We start from the raw sequence: 18,989 nt of genomic DNA on the forward strand, positions 1-18,989 counted from the left end.
ATTTTATTATAATTGATTTACTTTTTAATTCATCTCAATTAATTATCTCTTATATTATGAACTATACAAAAGTAGCTATTATCTATCATTGGCAATAACAACTACTATTTTCAATCTTTTATATAAGAGCTAATTGATTAATTTGAGTATATTAAGAGAATTAGTTAATTTATTTATCTGTAATAAATAAGTATTGTCTTCTTAAAAACACTCTTACTAACCTTATGTATTAGCTAGAATTACCACTTAATGAAATATTTAAGAATCCTTCTGGCTTTAAAGGTAAAGCCTTTCTTTGTTTTTTTGGGTAGGAAAAGGTAAAGCCAGTTTGATCATTGAAAAGTCCTGGTGGGCTAATAAAGAAAAAGAAAGGCCCAGTAAAGCAGTAAAAAACATGTAGTGCAGGTCGGTTGCTGGCCATAAATAATAAATCATAGGCCCAAAGAAAACATCAGATATGATTAATAATTGGGGACACAAAGTAGAATGGTAAAAGCAAAATGATGAGCAATTATGGTTGTCTGTTTTTTTCTTTTTCCTTTTCTTTTCAATCTATTTTGTAGTGCTGATTCCTCTTTTAATCTTTAGCTGTTATGTGATATATGAGACTTAAAACAGAATATGTCAATTTCTTTGTTTGTTTCGTTGGATTATATCAATTTCAAAGGACAAGTTGTGGTGTTATTGTGATGAAAATTAATTAGTAATGTTGATAGTGAAAGAGACTTTAAGAGGTCTACATCTGATGCTCCGCGGTCTGAATTAGGAATCATATAGGCTATTCCCCTTTTTGTGTAGCCATGGACCACCAACCCCAAAAAAAAATTTTTTTAACTGGTTTATTGCTCAAGTTCCTCTTCTTTTTCATCATCTTGTCCACTATTAATATATGAGGAGATTTATGATAAAATAATTAAGGTATTCTTCTTCAAATATTATCATTATTGTGATTTTAATGAGATTATTAATAGAAAAATTTACGACTATAGTTTTGATTGGGAAAAAAAAAGTTGTTTTGGATCATTGAGGTGATGTGAAAGATGGTCTCCAATCAATAATTGAAAGCCCATAAAACAGAAGAGCTGCATCCGGGTCCATTTCATGCTTTCAAATTTCTCTGATCCAAGTGAGATTCCCATGTCACCTTCAAATCTACAATGGCTTCTCTCTTGCCTTGCAAGCACCAAACTCAACTTAATCTCATATTCAAAATCAAATGAGTGTTGCTTGCTAAGCAATCATCAAATATGTTAGGAAGCACGATTCCCTTTTATACAGTATCCCAAAATAACTGTCAGTAATAATAATATCATTTTCATATGATTTACTTTGGTCAAATTTGTGGAATTTTATTAGTTTATTCGCCCAAATATGAGTGATATTAGTATTGAGCTGACCCTGTATAAAATCCAAAACTTTCAATTTAGGGATGGGAGGTAGTACTAAATAATATGATTTGTTATAATTTTAAATTAAATTCGGATATAAATTTGAGCATCATAATTGAAGTGCAAGCAATAGGTGAAGTGGCATATATAGAAATAGTAGTTATGATCACATTGCATCTAAGGAAGGTGACGCTGTGAGGAAGACCCACACGGGATCCCCTTAATGACCTGTGAGGCACAAAGTCAATAACAAAGCATTGCCTCTAAGAAATATAATCCTTTGGCTCTCCCAACACGTGATAGCTATTATGCTAACAGCCTCCTCATTTCGTTCCAAGAAGGAACAAAAACTAAGAGTTCGGTGATAAAATTAGAAGAACCTAGACGGTATGTAATCTGAAACCGACAGAACAGTTACTTTTACCTTGTGAGATTACGCTTTAGTTAATTCCGTTGCTTCTGTTTCTAGTTTTTCCAATTCACTGGTTCGTTAGTAAAATGAAAATAAAAAAGAAAAGAAAAATTGAACGCTGTCAAATTTCATTTCCTTCTCGGTAACATACAATTTCATGCTTCTTTCTGAAATCATGATCGTCTGTTCCAAGCAATATTTTCAGCGAGGTGTATTTACATTCAAGTCAAAGGTTGATGGTTATTTCTTAATTTCAGCATAACCCTGCAACTTGGCTTTCTGAAGCTCGCTTCCTTGAGCGCGAGTGTTATGCAATGGCCTGGAATTAGAGTCCACAGCATGAAGTATGATCACCATGACCAGCGAAGAAACAAACATGGGAATCGGCCCAAAAAACCAGAGCAGAAGATCAAGAGCAAAATAAAGTGCCCGAAGACCAAGTGACCAGAAATGGTCTCCTCTTATCACTGCAGTCTCCACGCTGCTCACTGGTATGCGGCAATCCGGTGTGCTTATCAGATATGTCGCATGAACGAAGTGCCTTATAGATTGAACGAAGCACGAGAAAGCGAGGAGGAAGCAGATTAACAGGCAAATGTACTTGATGGAAATGGAGGTAGGGTTTATGTCGCCATAGATTAAATCACTCTGGAAGAATTTGTTGGAGCCATTGGAGATCCAAGCTCCTATAAGAGAGCAAACCGTCAGGGACACGGAAGCCATGAAGGTTGCAGCCGTGATGTTTGATTGAATGACTGAGAGAGCTGTGGTTATGTCTCTATTATCGGCCTGGTCATTACACGAGCAAGAAAGCGTCAAGGGGTTGGATTGAATCAAAGGAACGGAGAAGAAAAGAGAAGGATCAAGGTAAGTACTTGCCTGCATGATTCTCTCAACCCAAGCTCTCTTGTCATAGTCCTCGAAGCCCTTGGTCGTAGTGTGGGGTCTGTGTAGGTATCTGTAAAGCAAAAAGAGGTGGTAGGCAAACATGATGAGCAATCCACAAGGGACCAGAATCAAATCCAGGTACTCCTTATGGAACTCCATATTTCTGTGATTAGTTGGGTTTTCAATAACATGATCTTCATCAAGGCTTTAGTTATAGCTGACATGGTCATGGATTGTGGATTTCTCGTCATTCTTCACCTATACGCTTTATTTGCTTGAGAAGCTGTTGAGACTTGGTGATTGGGTAACCAGCCGCAACTTGATGTGCTGTCCCCGAGTAATATATAATAATATACTGAAAACCCAAGAGGTTATTGAATAGTAGTACAGCTACAATATTTGGGAATGGATGAAAGGATGAGTTAAGTAATTGCTTTTGCAGAAAGGGAACAATTTGAGTTCAAATTATCGCTTCTTGAGTTCCAAAGGATGAGTTTTAGGGAGTTGCTTTTGCAGAAAGGGAGCAACTTGGGCTCCATTTGCTCTTGTGGGGTTTTTGTGTTTTTTCTGGTGTTTTTTTTTTTGGGGGGGGGGAGGGGTAGGAGATTACACCGACACAGATAGACATATATTTAAGAAATTCCTAACAGGAACTTTTTTTTTTTTTTTTTATCGCAAGAAACAGCTAAGTTGCGGTGGGACCAATCATCGTTGGAGGAAGGCTTAAAATGCATTACTTAATAAAACTTGGACTCGTCAACCAAATACACATGACAGAAGAAACCGAGCTTTGTGACTGATATAGCATACTACCTCAGGTAGATATTATAATATGTAATTGTATATTTAATTTATTTCTAAATATAAAATTTTAATTTATTTTATATTTTATATTTAACTATTTTTTTTAAAAAATAGTTCTTATAATAATTGTACATATTAAATATTTCATCAAATGACAGTTCTAACTAATACATATGATTAATAAATGTATTTTAGAAAAGATAATATCTATTTATTACAAATAACTAATTTAACTAATTTTTTTAATCTCTTTAAATTAGTTAATTTAATTTTATATTTATATTAAAAACAGGAGGTAGTATCATTTAACGTAATAGAATTATCATAATTATTGTTATCAAACTCGCACGAGTTTGAGAAACTTGATCACAGATAAACTAAAGAGCTGAGCAGTATTAATGATAACATATTGATCACCATGTCGTGTAAGCTTTCAAATTAATTATCTAAATTAACCTTATATAGTATAGAGATCAACCTAGGTCGTCTCTCTCTATGAGGAGTTTTGTTAAAATTTGGAAAACCTTTTTAATTAAGAAAAATGTTATTTAGAGAAAGAAAGAGTAGGAAAGAAAATTGATTGATTTTTTAAGAAAATAAATTAAGAGAAATAAAAGGGAAATAACAATAATTAAAAGAAAGCAAAATGAATGAAGACTTTACTAGAATGATACACTTCTCGAAGACGTTGATGAGTAGTTATCACAGTTCAAAAGGATAAGGAGTTTATATAAAAAAATTACTAAGTTAAAAGGAAAAACCCTAGATAACATCTAAGTCATAATTAATTAATACTTATACCTAGAAAGCCAGCATATAATCATCTTTCAATTAATTATGTAAAACCACTTAGTTTGTGAATTCAATTAAACAGTTATATCTTATTCCTTAAAGAGAGTTATCTATGAAAAATCCTAGAGTATGAACTACTTGTGCAAATCAAAATTAAAATTTATAAAGATAAACATTTATAGAATCATGAGGAAATTGAAAATATATTCGTTAAAACTTTCAAAATATAATTGTTCAACTGAAACACAAATCAAATATCAGTCCACAAAAGAAATCAAAATCCTAACCTAGAAAATTCATAAAAGCAACATACTCATGGATTGAAATATGAAAACTAACAAACTCTCTAATATAAATAGGAATTCAAGTCACATCATTTTGTTATCAGGAACAAAGAGGACTAGCCACACATATAGCTAGATGACACCGTAATGATTAAAAAAAAATAAAAAAAGGCACTGAAACAATTAGACACAAGAGGAAGCCAAGTGTATATTTGTGGTTGTATAGTGTAAATGGCTTCGTGCCTCTCCAAGGCTCCCTTGATCTCCTTTTATAGCATTTGAACTTATCTTAGTCAAAAGAGGAAACCTTGAGACTTCTAGTTTGATTTTTTATCTTCTTTTATCTTGTAATCTTGATAGAATTTTGAATTTGAATTCTTTTGATTTGATGTGATCTTCATGACAGCTAAAGAAAAAGAGCTTTTGAATTTAAATAATATTAGATAAAAAAATAATATTTCAAATTTGAATGAAGATATGGTGGTAAGATGAATTGGGGTTAGGGTTTAGAAAGGGGATAAAAATGATAAGGTGGATATTTAAAAAATTAAATGGATAATAGAATATGAATAAAATATTTATTCACATTCAAAATATGATAAAAGAATTATTCAGAAAAAAAATTAATTATTCAAACTCTTTAATTTATAGTGGAAGATAAGAGATATTTTAGCTGGATATTTTGAATAATTTCTAATTAGATAATTGAAAAAAAAATTTTTAATGCCATGTGGCTATCACAAATATAATTTTTATGGGGTTCATGTTTTGCTTGATAGAGTATTTCCTGAAATCAAAACAAAAATACATTTAAAAAAATATGAGTATCTTCTGCATTTTAAATCTTTTAAATATTATAAAATCCCTTAATTATATATAAAAAAAACTATAAAATAGGGATACATCACATCAATAATAGTTGTTTTTGAAGGATTTTATAGAGTTATATAGATCAGAAATGATAATTATTTTTATCATTGTTACTCCTTTTTTTAATAATTTTATCAAATTTTTTTGTTTTTTGTTTACCTGAATATCAAGGCATACTAAATATACAATTTAATTAAGAAAATCACACAATCATCTCTTAAAAGTATACACCTACCTCAATATTAAAAATCAATACAAGTTTTTAAAATTTTTAATGAAATATATTGATTGCATAAGTCGACTTGAAGCCTTAAAATTATACATGTGACGCAAATGATTATTCGATCAAGTATAACACTCAATTATTAGATTAAATTGATTCAATTCGCACTTTTACTTTGACAATAATTGAAGGAAGCACAATGATATTTTTAACATTGTTCAGTAACCAAATATAAAAAAGCATTGAAGTTCTAATCTTATGATTACATTAGTGTTCAGAAGATGTGCTTAGCAAGACAATAAACTTTAAATCTTAAACCTTAAACTCCAAACTAATACACAGAGTGGGCAGACATCAGGTGATGATGAACAGCGATTTGAATGATAAAACCCTTCCCATATACTAATTTCATGATCCGTAAACTAACACACAGAGTGGGCAGACATCAGGTGATGGTGAGTAGGGATTTCAAGGATAAACTTCAATGAGGGACCTTACGCCAAAAATGGGTGTTATCTTGTAGTGACTGAACCCTGCTTCCAAGAACAGCTTCTCCCATTCTTTTTCTTCTCTCTCTCTTCCAGTGACCACAGTCATCATCAACACATCGAAGAAGAGCTTCGCATCTTTCAAATCGTGTTCATCTTTCTTCTCATTGATCACTATGTCTATAATAATCACTTTCCCCTCTTTGCCTTTGCTTGCGATAGCTTCCTTACACTTCCTGAGCACCTTCACGCAGTCTTCATCACTGTAAGCATGTAAAACCAACTGCCAAATCCCAATTAATCATTGCTTAGTCAAATTTCCTACTTTGTTAATAATTCATACAGTGCTCATCAATGCTATACAAACTGGTGGATATAATCTTAAAATTTGCATACCTTAAGAAGAATGGCATCTGCTGTAGGAATAGACTGAAACATATCCCCTCCAACGAACTTCAAATTTCTGCTGTCTTGTAAGTTTTCAACAACATGTGGAAGATCTAACACAGTGCACTGCAGGTTAGGCAATGACGTGGATATGATTCTAGACACAGCTCCTTTTCCACCCCCAACATCAACTAATGAATTGAATCCCTCAAAAACTGATCTGCAATCTTTAATTACCAAGTTCATCATGCTTGAATCACTAATCATAGCTTGATTGAAGAGTCTGTTAAACTCCTCGTTTTGGCTGAGATAGTCCCAAAATCCCATCCCATGTGCAGTGTGAAAGGGGGTGGGCTCATTACTGCTAAGCCAATCTCCCAAGCATTCCGATGGATGCACTATAGCTGGATGAAACATTGCCTGAACGAAAGGGAACAAGCTTGGAACATTGTCTTTGCGGAGAAGTCTAGAGGAAGGTGTGAGATCGTACCCCTCTTCTTCCCCTTCACCTATAGGGACTTTGGTAGTTGAAAAAAGGCCAGAGTGAACCAGTAAGCGCATGAGCCTATAGACATAAGAAGATTTTGCAGGGTCCATCTGGAGAGCCGAGAGCAGCTCAGGGAGGGTGATGGGTCGGCCATGGCTGTGGATTATGTCTGGTATGTTCAGCTGCAGAGCACTCTTTAGACACATCGAACCTATGAAATTGAAGACGTGTTTATACAGATGGGCCTGAGCTTGAAACAACTCTGCCTCCTCCTTGCCTTCGTTGATAGCCATTTTTGCAGGTGCAGATCCCTTTCTTCTCCGATGAACAGCAGCAGCTGCAAAAGAAAATAATGTCAAGAAGGTCAGAAGGAATAAATCGGTGCTTAAAAGTTAAAATTTCAAGTGGTTCAATGACTTTAAGGATAACTTGGACGTTTGTTTATTGGGTGTCGTAGATAATATCCTCAAACGAGGGTGTCTCAATTGTTTTTTTTTTTTTTTGACCGGATTGTCTCAAGTTTTTTGACTTTGTAGAGCTTGTCACAATTGGAGCTTTTTAATACTCGTCCAACATTCATTTATAAATTATATTATAAAATAAATTTTACATTTAGGATAAAAAATATTATAAAAAATAAATGGTATAATACGGAGTATTTGAGAAGCACCTGATAAAAAGAAAATAACTGGTAAAAAAATAGAGAGCAAATAAATCATTCATAAAGATGTATCTGAATCTCGTACAAAATTAAACTCGCTCTTGTGCTACATATATAACTAGATTAGGTAAATTAAAAAATTAATTAAAATTGGTTGAATACAATTAATATATAAAAATTGTATGTTATTTTTTAAAAATAATTTTATTTATGGAGAATTATAATGAAGTCCAAAACAAGGAAAACAATTGAAAAACAAGTCCAAGAGGTTATTATTCTCACTATAGGACTTATCATTATAGGCTGTTGAGGTTGTTATTGGAACCTTTTGATAATTATTTCTCTTATGTGGGACTTGATTGTAATTTCTCTTTTTATTTACGTAGAAAAAACGCCAATGAGAGTGGGAATGATCAAATGAAAAAGAGGTATGTGTTATGAATAAAGAAGAATAGAGAAGAATTATACAAAGGAAGAGAGGATTGATAAGAGAGAGTCTTTCTTATTCCATTCAAGAGTACACAATACATTATACATGGCCTCTATTTATAGGCATAGCTTTACATCTTTGATAGAATCTACAGATCACATGATAATATGAGATAATTGTGGGATATAGAGATAATGGGAGATATTAGAGATTATAGGAGATATAGGAGATAAAGGGAGATATATGGACATCCACAAAGATATTATTATATTCATAACACTCCCCCTTGGATGTCTAATATATATGAATGTGCCTCGTTAAAAAACTTCAACTAGGAAAAACCCTATGGGATAAAAACCTAGCGAAAGAAAAAGAGTACATCATTCATTGATACACTATGCAATGCTGCCTCATTAAAAACCTTGCTAGGAAAACCCAGTGGGACAAAACCATAGACAAGGAAAAAAGAGTACAGCGTGTATCAACTCCCCCTCTTGACAACATCAGTTGACATCTTGGAGCCTGCAAAGTCTAATATAACGAACAACCCTTCCAAATATTGTAATTAGATAAAAACGTCAAATATGAATTTCATAATCTTCTAAAAATTATGAGACGAATAGTCATTTTATAGTTTACCCACATGTGGATCATGCTGTGATCTCTTAACATGAGAATCAAACAGAAATACGTTATCTACATAGCCAGTAAAATTAGTTGTGGGTACTTTTAAATATCCACGGTATCCTTTAAATGAAAAATATTCTTAATTTCTCTCCATCGTCTTTATATTAGCGACAAACTATATCATGCTAACTAGCAAATGATATATTGAGTTATGTGTGGCTAGATAGATACATATGTGCTCTAGTGACACTAAAGCATGGTACTTCTGGACCAAGTATTTGTTCATTACCTTCTAGAGGTCTAAATCGATCTTTAATCCATATCTAAAGATCTTGCAACTACCGAAACACATAATGGATGTGATTTATCCATATGTATTCTTCTCAAAGCTTTTATTTTAAACTTTTTCTTTAAGTAATTTGTAGTTTTTGAAAACTCATCAGGAGTTGTGATACTATAATTATAAATAGTATTGATAACAGACTCATTTTGAATCTTTTCATAAACAGACAAGTTGGAATAAGTTTACAACATTCCTTCAGTTGATATTAACCACATATCTCTCATATAGAGACTTACTTCAATGATATCTTGAGAACATAATTGTATGCTTCTAGAAACTTAAATCCTTCAAGAATTTTCATACATTATGATCCATATCTATTCATGTATTGGATTGTTTATATTTATACAAGAATTTGAATCCTTCTGGGATTCACATATAATTTCACTACATAGCGGGTCACTGTATTTCTAGACGCATATGAGATTTTATCAAACTGCCAGATTGATAATATACATAAAAATTTTAATTCACCACAAGATTCTCTTTCTCTTTTCTTGTACAAATACCCCTTACACTTCAGATGTTTGGGTTAGAGATACACAAATCTCCTGTTATAATATTGCGTCTTTTCTTTTCTGTTAGCCAATCATTTTTCTGTCTGTATCTCATAACAGATTTATATATAAGATCCTCACTTGATCATGTGATATCATCAATCAAATTATTGTCGACAATTTTATTCCTTTGTCGGTCCCGTTTTCTTTTATGACATAATATATCGAGATCTCTTTATTGCTTTCAGACATTTAAACCTCTTCAGGGGTCAAAGAGTTATGTCTTAATCTTTTTTGCAATTCATGCCTCCTTAGTATGATCATCATGATCATTTGCTCCTTTTTCTTTCTTTTTGGAACCGATCATAATATCATGCTTTTAGCATGTCTTCAAGAATATGAGCATTTTTAGCTGGAATATAAGAATTAAAAATTCTCATTTGGGTCAGTAATTGCATCTGGCAGACATTAGTAATGTTTTACAAATGCAATACTTCATGAACTTCTAGTTCATACTACTATATTTGAGGATCTACATTTGATAGTGAAAGTGCATTCTATGTGTTCTCTTTTCCAGCTATACATTTTCTCCCCCTCATATTGGAAATATGCAATGTAGGTCTCCCAAATCCATAAATCTCCTTCAGAAACATTATTTTGTTTCATTTAGAGACAAACAAGAATAAGGAGGTTCTTATCCAACATTGATCCCAACTTACTTTTAATATCCACCTATGTCCATTATTACGGTGGAATAATAAATATTGCATATTCTAAGATGAAAAATGTCTGACTCCTGATCAAAAGCCAAATATAATGGGAGAATTCACAATACATTGTTGGCTTGATGTATTTATGTGCAAAAATATAAAATCAATCATCCCAACACTCAAGTAGGAATTCTGTTCTCATAAACTCTGATCTAGCTACTTATGGAGGCTTTTACTAAGCATATAATTATCAGCAATGTGAGGAACAATCACTAGCAATCTCAACAAGAATCATATTGATTTCATAATCAAGAACTTATGTACTTAATGTAATTATTTGAACATATTTGCAAATTTCAGGTTGCAAGTTGATCATAAACACCTGTGACCATTTTATAGATGCATCTTTCACTTATAGAGTATTACTTTGGTCTACATGGTGTCTAAATGGGCCCATATATAAATTTGATACATTATAAATCTGTACGGATCTGATTTTGAGCATAGCTAGTGATGTTCTTTTTTAGAACAAACAACACATAAAAATTCTTGAATCACATATCATTTTAAAGAATCTTCTAGCTCTTTAATAAACGACAATGCACATTTTTTATGATATTTTGCATCATTATGATCCGGGATGATCTAACCAGTCATGCACTCATGCCAAACTATGAATGCATAAACTTCTGGTTTATTGTAAAATCATTCTCAATTATTGGTAAACTTCTTATTACCATGTTATATTATTTATTTTTCTCCTTAATATTCCATAAGGAATATGTTATCAATTATAGATTTTATCTTCAGGATAATAAATAATGATATAGCTCTTCTAGAGCATTAGTTTTTATCTTTTACCCAAATGGTAAAAACCTGTGCAGTCATGAAAGGTTGAGCGCTACTGGCTCTTCTGGAGCTTTTTTCAAAAGGAACATGAGATATAAGGAATGAAATTAATATTAATAATAACAAATTCCATCTAACATGATTCACACTTGTATTTCAACAATCTCCCCCTCAAGTGTGAGTCATATAAATATATTTTTCTTATTTCTGTATTTCAAATACAGTGAATACTATATAGTAAGCTAATAACATATCTTTAACTTGGAAATCCAAATGCTTCCTGATTCATATATAATAATAGATTTAAATCCAATTGAGTTATCACCTTAAGACCCTATAATAAGTAAATATTCTCATATAAATGTTTGTGGGTTATAATTTTTCATTATTAATTCCTTTTCTGCCCACAAAAAAAAATAGAAATTATATCGCTTCTAGCCTTTTAATGAGATAAAAAAAATTCAAATATCTATGGCTTCTGGCCGTAAGATAGAAAATCAAATTTATATGGCAACTAGCCATTTAATAAGATAAAACAAAATTATATATATATGGCTTCTGGCCATAAAATAGAAAATTCAAATTATATGGCTTCTAGCCATTTAATAAGATAACAGTAATCAAATATATATGGCTTCTAGCCATAAGATAGAAAATTTATACGTAAATACTTCTAGTTATTTAATAAGATAAAATATCAAATATATATGACTTCAAGTCATTTAAAAAAATAGAGAATTAACCATATATATATATATATATGGCTTCTAGCCATAAGATAAAAACTCAAAGTGGTATAGCTTCTGGCTATAATATAGAAAATCAAAATTATATGGCTTTTAGCCATTTAATTTGAAAAGAATGTAAAATCAGAGTTATATGGCTTCTAGCCATTTAATCGCAATGAGATGAGAACTTAGAACTATATGGCTTTTGGCCATTTAACTTTAGATGGTAACTCTTTTAAGATACTGCTAGTATCCATTGGAACTTCGGGTTCTATCGAAATAGTGACATCAGGTCAATAAGAAATAGAGGGGGAAAGAATCTCCAATCATAGCCATGGAACCCGATGTTTAAAACAACAGTAGATTTTTTTTTTTTAATTCCATATAATGGCTTAGATTGTCCTAGATAAATTGAATAGGAATATGGATACTCTGAAACACCATATCTGTAATGCTCGAGATATTCTTATTTGAACAAAGCAAGAGATACTCCAAAAAAATAATATAGATGATGCTCTAAAATTATGCTGGAATAGAAAGGTATATCATACGCACCTTGGTTAGAGCTTCGTGCTGATAACGTGTTATGAATAAAGAAGAATAGAGAAGAATCATACAAAGGAAGAGAGGATTGATAAGAGAGAGTCTTTCTCATTCCATTCAAGAGTACACAATACATTATACATGGCCTCTATTTATAGGCACAGCTTTACATCTTTGATAGAATCTACAAATCACATGATAATATGAGATAATTGTGGGATATAGAGATAATAGGAGATATTAGAGATTATAGGAGATAAAGGGAGATATATGGACATCCACAAAGATATTATTATATTCATAACAGTATGCAATTAATGCAGTAATATGATGGATCGCAAGACTTGCATTATTGAATGAAAATACTCCTCCACAGAATTAGGCCTAATGGAGGCAAGTCTAAGCAGAAAAAAGAAAACTCACACAACCCTATGCATTCAAGAAGCACAGAAACTCTCCCACTTCACTCACCACATTTCCGATACCTGCTCTAACAATGAATCTTTTGTTATAATAGCTTCTCTCCCTCGCTAACTGTCAATAGTACCACAATTACTTGGGCCCCCACGTGGCAATATTATTCTTTTTTTGGATTTCTCCATCCGGTATCCCAGAGTAATAGGCATCTTTCAGCCGTGACAGCAGCCCCAGACTAATCCGGATCGAAGGCTTGCAAGGAACCTTTCGGTTGGCGCCCTCTGGCCCCTCAGGGTGCTGCGTTCCCATGGCTCGAACTCGAGACCTGTGGTTAAGCTAAGACAGCCCCAGCCAGCTGACCTAACCCCTCGGGGTTGGCAATATTATTCTTTTGTCCAAGGCAATATCACATGTAACTAATAAGGTTGAGAATAAAAAAAATTCGTTAAAATTTTAGCTTAGCATTTAAAATTATTTATAAGTATGTTTCACTTAAACCGAAATAAAACTCCTCTCACATACTGATATCATATTTCGTAAATTATAATTATAAAGATGGCCATAACTATCCGAAACCTATATTTTATATGTAAAGAATGGGAGGGAATATCATTTTGTATCACTTATTCTGTCTACAATAGTGCATAAATACAGAGGATCCAAGTTGTCCCTTTCATTGGGAAATTTTTTTTTTTTTTGCCAACCATTGGAAATTTTAATAGGCATTAAATACACTAATTAATAAGTTGCAGAGAATCCTTCATTGTTTTCCTGGACTTTTCTTTTGCCTAGTTGCCTTACTTACCTAAAATATTGAAATGTCCCTTAATTATGAAAGTGACCTGCAATTTTGACTTTGTAAACATATTATCAAAGCATAGTGAACGTAGAATTGTATTATCAAAAGCATTAGAAATTTGTATGATTAAATGAAATCTATATGATCTCTGAAAATGATACCAAAAAATTTGTCTCTTACGTTGATAAAGAGTGCAATGGCTTTGGATTGGAGGTGTGAAGGTCTGTGAGAAACTATGCTTCATGAAAGAAAATTTATTCAGAATCATTCAGTGAATCGGATTCTGGCTAGTTTGCCAAGGCTGCGCTCAAGGGATGTGTCCTTAGGATTGGGTGCTTTGCTGACCACGTCATCTTTTGAATTTACTAAACATGTTACAGGTGACAATAGTTCTGTTACCGATAGCGCAGGGGTATGTTGAACTTGATTTATGCCTTTCATTCCATTATACGGATGTATCTGAGACTAAGTATGTTTTAATGAAGGATGGTTTTTCTTCCCCGAAGGGAATCTATGTCATCAGAAATCAAGAACAGAAGATAATGGAGCAAGAAGAGAAATCAGTTCAATAAAAGTACACTGAAGTGGGCAGATATGATTAAAGGAGGTACAATGACATTATTAACATTGAAGTTCTCAAAACCAAATTAAAAAAAAAAAAACAAAAAGAAACATGAAGTTCTAATCGCATTATTAGATTATTGTACAGAAGATATGGCTGACAAGACAGTAAAGTAACACACGAAGTGGGCAGATATGAGGTGATGAGAAGGGATTTCAAGGATAAACTTCAATAAGTGACCTTAGACCAGAAATGGATGTTATCTTGTAGTGACTGAACCCAGCTTCCAAGAACAGCTTCTCCCATTCTTTTTCTTCTCTCTCTCTTCCATTGGTCATAATCATCATCATCACATCGAAGAACAGCTTCGCATCTCTTACATCGCGTTCATCTTTCTGCTCATTGATCACTTTGTCTATAATAATCACTTTCCCCTCTCTGCCTTTGCTTGCGATGGCTTCCTTACACTTCTTGAGCACCTTCACGCAGTCTTCATCACCATAACCATGTAAAACCAACTGCCAAATCCCAATTAATCATTCAAATTTCCTGCTTTGTTAATAATTCATACAGTGCTCATCAATGATACATAAACCGGTGGATCTTAAAATTCAATTGTGAACTTGTTTATAAAATTTGCGTACCTTAAGAAGAATGGCATCTCCTGCAGGAATAGACTGAAACATATCCCCTCCAACGAACTTCAAATTTTCGCTGTCTTGTAAGTTTTCAACAACATACGGAAAATCTAGCACGGTGCACTGCAGATTAGGCAATGACTCGGATATGACCCTGGATGCAGCTCCTTTTCCACCCCCAACATCAACTAATGAATTGAATCCCTCAAAAACTGATCGGCAATCTTTAATTACCAAGTTCATCATGCTTGAATCACTAATCAGGGCTTCATTAAAGAGTCCGCTAAAATCCTTGTTTTGGCTGACATAGTCCCAACATCCCATCCCATATACAGTGTAAAAGGGGGTGGGCTCATTACTGCTAAACCAGTCTCCCAAGTGCTCCGACGAATGAACTATGGCCGGATGAAGCATTGCCTGAGCTAAATAAAACAAGCTTGGGACATTGTCTTTGAGGAGAAGTCTAGAGGAAGGTGTGAGATCATATCCCACTTCTTCCTCGTCACCTTTAGGGACTTTGACAGTAGAAAAGAAGCCAGAGTGAACCAGTAAGCGCATGAGCCTATAGAGATGTGAAGATTTTGCAGGGTCTATATGGAGAGCCAACAGCAGCTTAGGGAGGGTGATGGGCCGGCCATGGCTGTGGATTATGTCTGGTATGTTCAGCTGCAGAGCACTCTTTAAACTCATCGAACCTAGGAAATTGAATACATGTTTATACACATGGGCCTGAGCTTGAAACAACTGTGTCTCTGCCTCCACGTTGCCTTTGTTGATATCCATTTTGGCTGCTGCAGATTCCTTTCTTCTCTGATGAATAGTACTACATTCAAGAGCAACTAATGTTAAGAAGGTCAGGAGGAATAAATGGGCCCTTAAAAGTTCACCATTCAAACGGTTCGTTGACTTTGAAAATATTTTAATTGTTTGTTTATTGGGTGAAGTAGCCCTCCATTCCCACGAGTTTGCCTCATTCAGACTTTTAATATTTATAAAAAATAAATGTTATTATAATGCAGGGTATTTGAAAATAAGACCGTGTCTATCCAAAAATTATATCTTATATATGCAGAGGACGGGAGGGGGTATCATCTTGTATCACTTATTCTACCCACAGTAATACATAAATATAGAGGATTCAATTTATAAGTTGTCCCTTGCATTGGGAAATAATACATATTGAAACGTTAAAGTGACTTGCAATTTTGAATTTTTAAACATCTCATCAGTGCTTTTGTCCAAAAAAAAAAAAAACAACATCGGCATAGCATAGTGAATGTAGAATTGTATTATCAAAAGCATAAGAAATTTGTATGATTAAAAGGAATCTATGTCATCTCTGAATATGATAGCAAAGAATTAGTCTCTTAATAAGAACGCAATGGCTTTGGATTGGAGGCGTAAAGATTGCTAGAAACTATCCTTCATGAAAGAAAATCTATTCAGAATCAGTCAGTGAATTGAATTCCACCTAGCGTTTCCCACCACATCATCTTTTGAATTCACTAAACATGTTCCAGTGGGAAAAAGAATCTATGTCATCAGCATTGGATCATCTCTATGTATACACATGAGCCTGAAATTTTTTTAAAAAAAAAACTATGCATTAAAATCTGAGAGCCAGTCATGGATCTTTTTGAATTGCAGTAATCGTCAAAGCATAACCTTTGTGATCATGCTCTAGGAAATCCTAAACCTTCTGGCATCTGAAACATCTAAATCCATTCCTCCAGTAGACAAAACCCATCAACATTACACTTGATTATTTTGGCCTAATGAAAGCTCCATCATAATCTTTTGAAGACTTCACGGTGTCTTCCTTCACTTTCATCTGGAAATTGAAATACTGATTCACAGCAAAGGACATGAGCCAGAACAGAGCAACATAGCCTCATTCGAAGTACAGAGTTAAGGCGGAAACATAGTCACTAATTCTTTTTTATATTTACCTCTGTTCAGATTAATCAAAGAAATTGCTTCATTGATCTCACAATTCTTCACCCCAGGGGCAGATCTGGATTGAGCCATTCTGGGGATTCTCAGTTACATGAATCATGCATTTAGTAAACCTTGATATTTGGTGGTTGCGGTGTGTGGCCTGTGGAGGTATCTGTGAAGCAGAAAGAGTTGCTAGGCAAAGATGATATGATCAATCAACAAGGGAACAGTATCAAGTCTAGGTACTCATGAACCTCCATATTTATGTGACCAAATGATTTCTCAATAATATGATCTTCATCAAGACTTTGATTATAGTCGTAGTTGTAGATGTGGTCATGGATTGTAGTTGTGATTGGGTAGCCAAATACAACTTCTCGGGCTCGTGGGTAAAACAAGCTAAACTAAAAATTATAGATGTATAAGTAGATTGCAAAGGATATCATTAAAAAGTATCCGCATAGGTTAATATATGAGAAACTAATGCATTTAATTGAAAACTTTTATATAATATATTGGTCGTATAAGTCGACTTGAAGAATTAAAATTGCACTTGTCCAGTTGTGTTATCACATGATTGTTATATTAAATATAACATTTAATCAACATTTTTACTTTGACAATAATTGTAGGGAGTACAATGATATTTTTATCATTGAGGTTCTGTAACCGAATAAAGAAAAACATTGAAGTTCTAATCTTGTGACTAGATTATTGTTCAGAGAATGTGCTTCGCAAGATAGAAAACCAGCACACACAAAGTGGGCAGACATCAGGTGATGAGGAGGGATTTCACCTTTCAAGGATAAACTTCGACGAGGGACCTTACACCAAAAATGGGAGTTATCTTGTAGTGACTGAACCCAGCTTCCAAGAACAGCTTCTCCCAATCTTTTTCTTCTCTCTCTCTTCCAGAGACGGCAGTCATCATCATCACATCGAAGAACAGCTTAGCATCTTTCAGGTTGTCCTCATCTTTCTGCTTATTGATCACTATATCTATGATAATCACTTTCCCTTCTTTGCCTTTGCTTGCAATGGCTTCCCTGCATTTCTTGAGCACCTTCACACAGTCTTCATCACTATAAGCATGTAAAACCAGCTGCCAAATTGCAAGCAATCATTGCTTAGTAAAATTTCCTACTTAGTTAATGAGTCAAATAGTGCTCATCAATGCTTTACAAACTGGGGAAACTTAAAATTCAAATATGAATTTGTTTATGAAATCTGCATACCTTAAAAAGAAAGGAATCCGCTGGAGGAATGTATTGCAGCATATTCCCTCCAACGAACTTCAAATTTCCGCTGTCTTGTAAGTTTTCAACAACATGCGGAAGATCTAGCACAGTGCATTGCAGATTAGGCAATGACTCAGATATGATCCCAGCCGCAGATCCATTCCCACCCCCAACATCAACCAATGAGTCATATCCCTCAAAGACTGATATGCAGTCTTTAATTACCAAGTTCATCAAACTTGAATCACCAATCATAGCTTCATTAAAGAATCTGTTAAAGTCCTGGTTTTGGCTGAGATAGTCCCAAAATGCCATCCCATGTGCAGTGTGAAAGGGGGTGGGCTCATTACTGCTAAACAATCTCCCAAGGATTCCGATGCATGCACTAGAGCTGGATGAAGCATTACCCGGGCGTAACCAGACAAGAATGGGATATTGTCTTTAAGGAGAAGCCTAGAGGGAGGTGTGAGATCATATCCCACTTCTTCCCTGTCAGCTTTAGGGACGTTGGTAGTAGAAAAGAAGCCAGATTGAACTAGTAAGCGCATGAGCCTATAGAGATATGGAGATTTTGCAGGGTCCATTTGGAGAGCCACCAGCAGCTCAGGGAGGGTGATGGGTCGGCCATGGCTGTGGATTTTGCCTGGTATGTTCAGCTGCATAGCAGTCTTTAGACACATGGAGCTCAAGAAATTGAATACGTGTTTATACAGATGGGCCTGAGCTTGAAACAGCTCTGCGTCTATCTTTCCTTGGTTGGAAGCCATTTTTGCAGATTCTTCTGCTCTTCTGATGAATAATAGAAGGAAGTAATGATAAGCGGATAAGAAGGAATGGACTGGGGCTTAGAGTTCGTCTTTCGAACTCTGCTATGAGTTTGAAAATTTCTTTGATGTTTGAAACAACCCTGCCCCTGCATTGCCTTGGTTGATAACCATTTTTCCAGATCCCTCTCTTTTGATAAATGATACTATCTCCGATCTTTA

The 18,989-nt window shown here is 34.0% G+C and overlaps 3 protein-coding genes and 1 pseudogene across 3 annotated transcripts; all 4 read right to left on the reverse strand.

Annotated features, from left to right (window-relative positions):
• Positions 1 to 1,906: 1,906 nt before the first annotated feature.
• On the reverse strand, positions 1,907 to 3,211 carry LOC114752901 (uncharacterized). The gene has a single exon (XM_028941601.1). The coding sequence runs from the start codon at positions 2,845 to 2,847 to the stop codon at positions 2,041 to 2,043; it is 807 nt and encodes a 268-aa protein (XP_028797434.1). The 5' UTR covers positions 2,848 to 3,211; the 3' UTR covers positions 1,907 to 2,040.
• Positions 3,212 to 5,800: 2,589 nt separating this feature from the next.
• On the reverse strand, positions 5,801 to 7,457 carry LOC114752900 (trans-resveratrol di-O-methyltransferase-like). Its single transcript, XM_028941600.1, has 3 exons — positions 6,546 to 7,457; positions 6,079 to 6,432; positions 5,801 to 5,959 (listed from the first exon to the last, which is right to left on the reverse strand). The coding sequence occupies exons 1-2, from the start codon at positions 7,314 to 7,316 to the stop codon at positions 6,130 to 6,132; spliced, it is 1,074 nt and encodes a 357-aa protein (XP_028797433.1). The 5' UTR covers positions 7,317 to 7,457; the 3' UTR covers positions 5,801 to 5,959; positions 6,079 to 6,129.
• A 6,734-nt stretch (positions 7,458 to 14,191) lies between these two features.
• LOC114752899 (trans-resveratrol di-O-methyltransferase-like) lies at positions 14,192 to 15,624 on the reverse strand. Its single transcript, XM_028941599.1, has 2 exons — positions 14,834 to 15,624; positions 14,192 to 14,707 (listed from the first exon to the last, which is right to left on the reverse strand). The coding sequence occupies exons 1-2, from the start codon at positions 15,608 to 15,610 to the stop codon at positions 14,405 to 14,407; spliced, it is 1,080 nt and encodes a 359-aa protein (XP_028797432.1). The 5' UTR covers positions 15,611 to 15,624; the 3' UTR covers positions 14,192 to 14,404.
• A 1,940-nt stretch (positions 15,625 to 17,564) lies between these two features.
• Positions 17,565 to 18,770, reverse strand: LOC114752902 (trans-resveratrol di-O-methyltransferase-like; annotated as a pseudogene).
• Positions 18,771 to 18,989: the final 219 nt, after the last annotated feature.

The sequence above is a fragment of the Neltuma alba genome, unplaced genomic scaffold (assembly GCF_004799145.2).
Source record: "Neltuma alba isolate B1F8T4 unplaced genomic scaffold, ASM479914v2 tig00007604_pilon, whole genome shotgun sequence".
Taxonomy (NCBI): Eukaryota; Viridiplantae; Streptophyta; class Magnoliopsida; order Fabales; family Fabaceae; genus Neltuma; species Neltuma alba.